The sequence below is a fragment of the Mycothermus thermophilus genome (assembly GCF_041956435.1).
Source record: "Mycothermus thermophilus strain CBS 625.91 unplaced genomic scaffold VTJ04scaffold_5, whole genome shotgun sequence".
Taxonomy (NCBI): domain Eukaryota; kingdom Fungi; phylum Ascomycota; class Sordariomycetes; order Sordariales; family Chaetomiaceae; genus Mycothermus; species Mycothermus thermophilus.
The window spans coordinates 1,310,315-1,317,392 of NW_027191431.1; the positions used below are offsets into that span (position 1 = coordinate 1,310,315).

General features: G+C 57.8%; 3 protein-coding genes across 3 annotated transcripts; 2 read left to right on the plus strand and 1 right to left on the minus strand.

The window, feature by feature from the left end:
* Positions 1–138: 138 nt before the first annotated feature.
* Positions 139–2,247, minus strand: VTJ04DRAFT_7514 (uncharacterized protein; the record flags this gene model as incomplete). The annotated part of the gene is made up of 1 exon (XM_069365850.1): positions 139–2,247. The coding sequence occupies one exon, from the start codon at positions 2,245–2,247 to the stop codon at positions 139–141; it is 2,109 nt and encodes a 702-aa protein (XP_069216843.1).
* A 1,324-nt stretch (positions 2,248–3,571) lies between these two features.
* Positions 3,572–6,050, plus strand: VTJ04DRAFT_7515 (uncharacterized protein; the record flags this gene model as incomplete). The annotated part of the gene is made up of 3 exons (XM_069365851.1): positions 3,572–4,285; positions 4,348–4,815; positions 4,875–6,050. 3 exons carry the CDS (start codon positions 3,572–3,574, stop codon positions 6,048–6,050), a joined length of 2,358 nt encoding a protein of 785 aa, XP_069216844.1.
* A 110-nt stretch (positions 6,051–6,160) lies between these two features.
* Positions 6,161–6,622, plus strand: VTJ04DRAFT_7516 (uncharacterized protein; the record flags this gene model as incomplete). Its single annotated transcript, XM_069365852.1, has 3 exons — positions 6,161–6,269; positions 6,346–6,432; positions 6,537–6,622. 3 exons carry the CDS (start codon positions 6,161–6,163, stop codon positions 6,620–6,622), a joined length of 282 nt encoding a protein of 93 aa, XP_069216845.1.
* Between the last annotated feature and the right edge of the window lie 456 nt (positions 6,623–7,078).

Consider the following 7,078-nt stretch of genomic DNA (forward strand, 5'->3'; position numbering starts at 1 on the left):
CGAAAAGAAGCAAAACAAAAAAATACCAGATCAGGATAGATGATTCCCATGTATGTAAGAGAGACAAGCCCCGACGAGACTGTCTGGGCTCTCTCAAGACACATGCGGAAAACAAAAAGTCAGGACTCCGGCGCCAAGTCAGTCCATTTCGGACTCCTCACCGGGAGGGCACATGAAGGAGAAGTCAGCACGGGGTCCGTTGCCTAGGACCAGGCTCAACGCGGCGGTGAGGTCCACGTCGTCATTTTGGCCGTTTGAATCAGGCCATCTGTAGACCTCACGGACCTTGACGCGGCCTTGGATGTCGATCGCGTTACGATCTGACTCGGACAAGACCGGTGCATCTTCATCATCGCCATACTCGCTGTCGGGCCTCGGCGGCTTCTGGAGATAATCGCACGTCGCGACCAGCTCCAAAGCGCCCGTGGCGTCGTTGCGGGTCATCTCGAAACGGATTCCCAGCTCGCCCGTGTCCTTGTCGACAATGCTGCGCGAATCGGCACCCATGGCCCACTCTTCGCATTTCGCCGGGAGATCCCACGCGCCGCCGATTGGGAAGCGACGGTTGAACATAACCGTGTAATGGGCGATGGCGGCGGCCACAGCACCATGGAGGTAGACGAGAAGGTCATCGAGGGTAGTGTAATCATCTACAGCCCGGGGGGCAATAGAAAAGAGAGGGTTCACGGCACCGCGGGGGACGAAATTGGAGAACGGGTGCTTGTCCTGAACCTTGAGGGGCGGTAGATAGCTGACCGCATAGGTGGCACCGAGTACCTGGGAGGAGTGCGGAGCAGGTTTGACCAAGATGCGTAGGCGCGACATGGAGCTGAGAGTCAGATCGTATTGGACAGGCGGGGGATTCAAGAGGTAACCTGTCAACGTTGACAAGGGCTGAGTGCGCAGAACAGAAACCAGAGATGTAGCGGGCTCCTTCTGGAGGAGCTCAGCAGGCGACCAGTTGGCGGAGCGGAGGACCGACATGATCTCCAGCAGCGATTTGGTGCAGTTTTGAATGGTGCCATGCCAATTGGCGTGGGCAATCACGGGGCGAAGGAGATAATAGGGACTGGAGGCGCCCTTAGCGGTGGAGGGTTCTGATTGCCTCATCGCGTTGTTCCAATGGGCTGCAGACAGAAGGAGGTTGATGGTAAAGTAGATTTGATTAGCGGTGTCGTCCATCAAGCCCGTGGTCTCGGTCCTGGGTGAGGCTTCTTGATCGCCCAATGTGACGAGGTGCAGCTCGACAATCTTGGTGTCGTCAAAGTCGTAGGCAATGACCGACTCGTAAATGCGGACGACGTTGTCGAGCTCACTACGCGCCTCGCGCCTGAGTTCCTCCCAGAGTTCTTTGGCAAACATGGTGTTGCGAGCCTCCAACACGCGGTCCTGGAGCGGGGCGTCGGCGGAGAGAGGCGGGTCCACTTTCGAGGCGCCAACGACCTGACCATTCTCAACAATGCGAACCTGCACACGCTTCGAGCCGCGGCTCATATCGTCATTGTCGAGCTCGACAGAGCCATCCTCGGCCCTGCGCAAAGCGGCCGTTCCGCTGTTCTTAAAAGCAGGGGACGTGTTGGAAGAGCCAAACTGGACCCCGAGGGTCTGGGACTCGTTGGGCATGCGGAAGATGGGCCATCTGCCCTCGGCAACACCTTGAATCTCGGACCAGAAGCGCTTCTCAGCGTCGTTCTCCTTCCGAAGGCGCTTCGACGCAGACGCGGCCTCCTCCGCGAGCTTATCGAAATCGTTGATGCGTTTGCCAATGGCGACCATCCGATTGTCGGGGATTCGACTGCGGGCCAGCGGGGTCGGGGCATCAAGCATGGTGGCTCCCAGAGTGCCGACACCAACCATGTCCCGCAGTGCCGGGCTCAGGGTGGTGATTGCTTGGGCGGGGTTCTCCTTGGAGAGGAGGAGCGAAACAAAGTCAAGCGCGAACATCGATGTCTGTTGGGTTTGCATAATGGCACGGATGATTTCGTCGCGTGCTGCGGCAACGTCCTGAGCATCGGCTTCGTTGGCTCCCGAGTCGGACGCATCGGTAGTCATGTTGACATCTTGGTCGGACGGGTTGGGCTGGTCGCCCTTGGCTTTGGCTTCGATCTCACGACGAAGGTCGTCGGCATTGAGAGCGCGGAAACCACCAGGCTCGGCGGTGACCCGACGAATGAAATCGGAGATGGACTGAGGTCCTTTGTTCTTAGCAGCCTGAAGCTGCAGCGAAAAGGGGCGGTCGTCGTCCATAATTGCTACCGTTGTGTTCGTCGAGCGCAATTGTTGTGGTTGCGAGTTGGGGTCGACGAAGTTTAGGTTGTTTGGGGAGAAAGTTGAGAGTTTCCGGCCTGGAAATCGGATCGCGTCTTGGATCTCTCGTGGAGCTGCAGGTCCAAGCTCCCCACTTCTTTTCGGTGCGGGAAGGAAAGTGGGGCTCCGTAACCCGACCCGGCAGGGATCCACTCTTTGAGCTCTGGTGGGGGTTCGCGGCGGGCAAACACAGCCAGAGCTCCATGCTGCTGTGGTGGGTTGGGGTTGGGGTTGACTCGTTTGGGGAACACCAAAAAGCAAACCAACCCAGCGAGACGGAGCATGTGAAATCATATTCAACTGCCCACAGCCAACATTGAGCAACATTGATTGGATGTGACCAGGGCCATGGGCTGACTCTGGGAGATGCCAGGCACCATCTCATGCAACACCACCTGACACGGGCTCTTCTTCTGACAGATGCGGTGCATGGCATTGGCCTGGGATGCCACGCCGCGATCTGTTCGATCCGTGCGATCCACCTGATCTTGCCCCACGGTGACATAGGAATCGCTGAATGCCATTACATACATGTAAATAGAGGTGGGAGTTATCGTGCCGCAGTGCGCCCGTCTTAGCTCCATAAAAACCCCTCAACGCCCGTGTCAACAGCCACAAACCCCACTGGCGCTCGCCAGCAAGTGTAGATTTTATCTCTGCAGTGTGAGGGGCTCTTTGGGACACATTGAGAATCAGCATATAGAAGAGCAACCCACCGTCTGACCACACTTGGGCTGACCCAGCCGTCTCGGATCCAAGTCAACGGTGCATCGAACGACGTCAAACCGCGCCTCTTCTTGGGTTCATTTCCCACTTTCTGAGCCCTGTCGCATTGCCCCGCGCTTCTCGATAAGATAAGAGCTCCCTTCCCACCCTCGACAAGAGGCACTCGGTGGGGTGTTCCGATGCGCGGCGCCTTCTCTTGTTGATTGAACTAGAACTTCACACGGTCCATAACTGGAGGAATTCTCCAAATCCAATCTTAACTTCACTTCTTCCTCGACCCTCCCACTCTTTGACTGTGTTCCTTCCAGATATTGAGGGCGTCTCGGCCTGAGGCATGCCCTCTCCTGACGTCACTTTCACCACACTCACCCTCCGACCCATCTCTGCCGTCCTCGCGTCTCCCCTCCGAGCTTTCGCCGCTTTTGTTGTCCTGTCGATCCCCGTAACCACCATTGTCTATCGCACCGCGTCGCGATTACTTCTCCAACGACTCGACCCCACATCCCAGGCAGCTCAATTGCAAAGCTCCGCAGACAAAATGACCGTCAAGAAGAAGATCGCCATCATGACCTCGGGCGGCGACTCGCCCGGCATGAACGGCGTCGTTCGCGCCTGCGTCCGCATGGCTATTCACATGGGATGCGACGCGTACTGCGTCTACGAGGGCTATGAGGGCCTGGTTCGCGGCGGCGACCTGATCCGCAAGATGGAATGGCACGATGTTCGTGGCTGGCTCTCCGAGGGCGGCACCCTCATCGGCACCGCCCGTTGCAAGGCCTTCTACGAACGCCCCGGCCGCCTGGCTGCTGCGCGCAACCTGGTCAAGGAGGGAATCGACGCGCTCATTATTTGTGGTGGCGACGGCTCTCTCACTGGGGCTGACCGCTTCCGCGCCGAGTGGCCGTCTCTGCTGGAGGAGTTGGAGCAGAACGGTGACTTCACGGCCGAGCAGCTTGAGCCCTACCGCCACCTCAACATTGTTGGCTTGGTCGGTTCCATTGACAATGACCTCTCGGGCACCGATGCCACAATTGGTTGCTACTCGGCACTCGCTCGTATCTGCCAGTCGATCGATCTCATCGAGGCGACTGCTTACTCCCACTCCCGAGCCTTCGTTGTCGAAGTCATGGGGAGGCACTGCGGCTGGTTGGCCCTCATGGCTGGTGTGGCCACGGGTGCTGATTTCATTTTCATCCCCGAGAAACCTAGGGAGGACAATTGGAGGGAGGAAATGTGCAGTGTTATTGACCACGTACGTAACCCTGTTTCACACAATCTGTTTGGCCGGGCAAATCGCTGAACTCGTTGCGACAGCACCGCAAACTTGGAAAGCGCAAGACCATCGTCATCCTCGCCGAGGGTGCCATCGACCGGGAGGGCAACAAGATCACCCCGGAGATGGTCAAGGATTTGCTCGCTGACCCGAATGGCCTGGGCCTTGACACCCGCATTACCACGCTAGGCCACGTTCAGCGCGGAGGCACCGCCGTTGCCTACGACCGCATGCTCGCTACTTTGCAGGGTGTCGAGGCCGTCAAGGCCGTCCTCGAGGCCACTCCAGACACTCCTACTTGGGTCATCACTATCAACGAGAACAAGATTGTCCGGAAGCCCCTCATGGAGGCCGTCAAAGCCACCAAGAAGGTCGCGGCCGCGATCGAACGTCAGGATTGGGACGAGGCAATGGCCTTGCGCGACACCGAGTTCTCAGAGCAGTACAAGTCCTTCATGATGACGACTGGGGTCGGAATAAATAAGCAGATGCTTCTTCCCGAGAAAGACGTAAGTCCCTCCTGGTTTCCATTTACCAAATTCGCAGCTATGCTGATGTCACCCTCCAGCGCATGAGAATCGGTTTCATCAACGTCGGTGCTCCGGCCGGTGGCATGAACGCAGCGGTCCGCGCTGGCGTGGCCTACTGCTTGTCGCGTGGCCATGAGCCTGTTGCCATCTATAACGGGTTTGCCGGATTTTCTCGCCATCACGACGACCAGCCCGTTGGCGCGGTGCGCCCCTTCAACTGGCTCGAAGTGGACGGGTGGGCGAGCAAGGGTGGTTCGGAAATAGGAACGAACCGCGAGCTCCCCAGTGAGTCTGGAATGGAGACGATCGCGAACTTGATTGAGCAATACAAGTTCGACGCTCTCTTCCTGATCGGTGGCTTCGAAGCCTTCCATGCCGTCGTGCAGTTGCGCAAGGCCCGCGACCAATACCCGTCCCTCTGCATCCCTATGGTCCTCCTCCCTGCTACCATCTCCAATAACGTCCCAGGAACCGAGTACTCCTTGGGCTCCGATACATGCCTCAACGAGTTGGTCGAGTACTGCGACAAGATCAAACAATCAGCCTCGGCCACCCGCCGCCGTGTGTTCGTTATCGAAACTCAGGGCGGCCGTTCCGGCTACGTCGCCACTCTCGGCGGCCTCGGCGTCGGTGCCTCTGCCGTTTACATTCCTGAGGAGGGCGTCTCTCTCGACATGGTTGCGTCCGACGTTCGGTACCTCAAGGATGTCTTTGCCCGTGACAAGGGCCAGTCCCGCGCCGGCCGGATCATCCTCATCAATGAGCGGGCATCCAAAGTCTACACGGCCCGGCTCATTGCCGATATTCTGCGCGAGGAGGCCCACGGCCGCTTCGAGTCTCGCGAGGGCATCCCGGGCCACATGCAGCAGGGTGGCGTCCCCTCGCCCATGGACCGCTGCCGCGCGGTCCGCCTGGCGATCCGCTGCATTCAGCACCTCGAGCAGTTCGGCCGGGGCGTGCACAACCGCGTTAAAAACGACCCCATGAGCGCAACTGTCATCGGCATCAAGGGTGCCGATGTCGTCTTCACGCCTGTGAACAAGGTCGACGAGGAGGAGACGGACTGGCCCAACAGGCGGCCCAAGACGGCCTTCTGGTTGGGCGTGAAGGATATCGTTGATATCCTCTCCAGCAGGCCCAAGTATGTCCCGCCGGAGCCCGCGTTGACGGGCAAGCACGCCAAAGACGTGAAGAGGGGGCTTGAGGGCTATTAGAGAGGGGTCCGTCCTTGGGGAAATTAGAACGGAGTTTTGGGGTCGATGGGGATAAATCTACTTCTTTGGTCAGGGGAGACGCCGGGGAGAGAACAACGAAGAGGGTTGTTATGACGGCGTCATCGGTTCCACCTTCTCTTTCTCGTTTGGTCGGGCGGGAAGAGTTATTGGAGGTACTCGTGCTTGTTATTGTTGCTGCGTTCCTCTCTGCATTTATCGGTTTTATTCACATGCATTTTGCCTCTGACTCTCTTCTACTGCTTTCCGCCCACTCTTTTCGTGTCTCGTTTCGCAGTCTCGCAGCTGATCCTGGATGAGCCTCACGGCAACGCGGCCATCGGTGGGCGGTTGTGTCGTTCTTGCATATTTGTTTCGTTTTCATGTCAGTAGACAATGTGCGGATTCCCCGTTTGGAAGACCCTCTGTTCGGTTAAAGGGATGGAAGTTGAGCGGAGTCCAACTTCCAGCACAACAGGACCATACTAGGTCCGTCTCGTGAGCCGCGCAACAGGCCGGAACATGCTCTTAGGTCAAGGAGCAAGATGAACACCGGCAAGGGAGCTAGAGCGTAAGAGGAAGCGGAGCCAGAAAGTAGACAGACAAGTAGCGCAAGTTGACCACGACAGAGAAACGAGGTGCATGATGTTTGTTCCAGGAGTAGAAGATGCTCGGATCACGGCGAATCAGGATCCCTTCGCAGATACATACATACAGCTGCCCTTACTCCGGTCGGGTCCTCAGGCCCTCCGGGGTTACCACTCGAAACGCCCGGGATATTACGTGGGACTACTATTTGTGGAGCTACGGCCTCACGTCTACTCCGTACTTAGGTAATCACGGACGACATGCGTGCGAGGGCTATTTGTCGGTGGACTTGTCACGGATACTGCTGCTGCTGAACTGCATTCCCCTACTCCGTGAATGACGAACACCTCAACCACAGATCTGGCCTGGCCAACCGCCTTGGAGGCTCGGAAACAGACAGGTGAATGGCCATAGGCACCTCCGTACCTTGCTTTGTAGCTCCC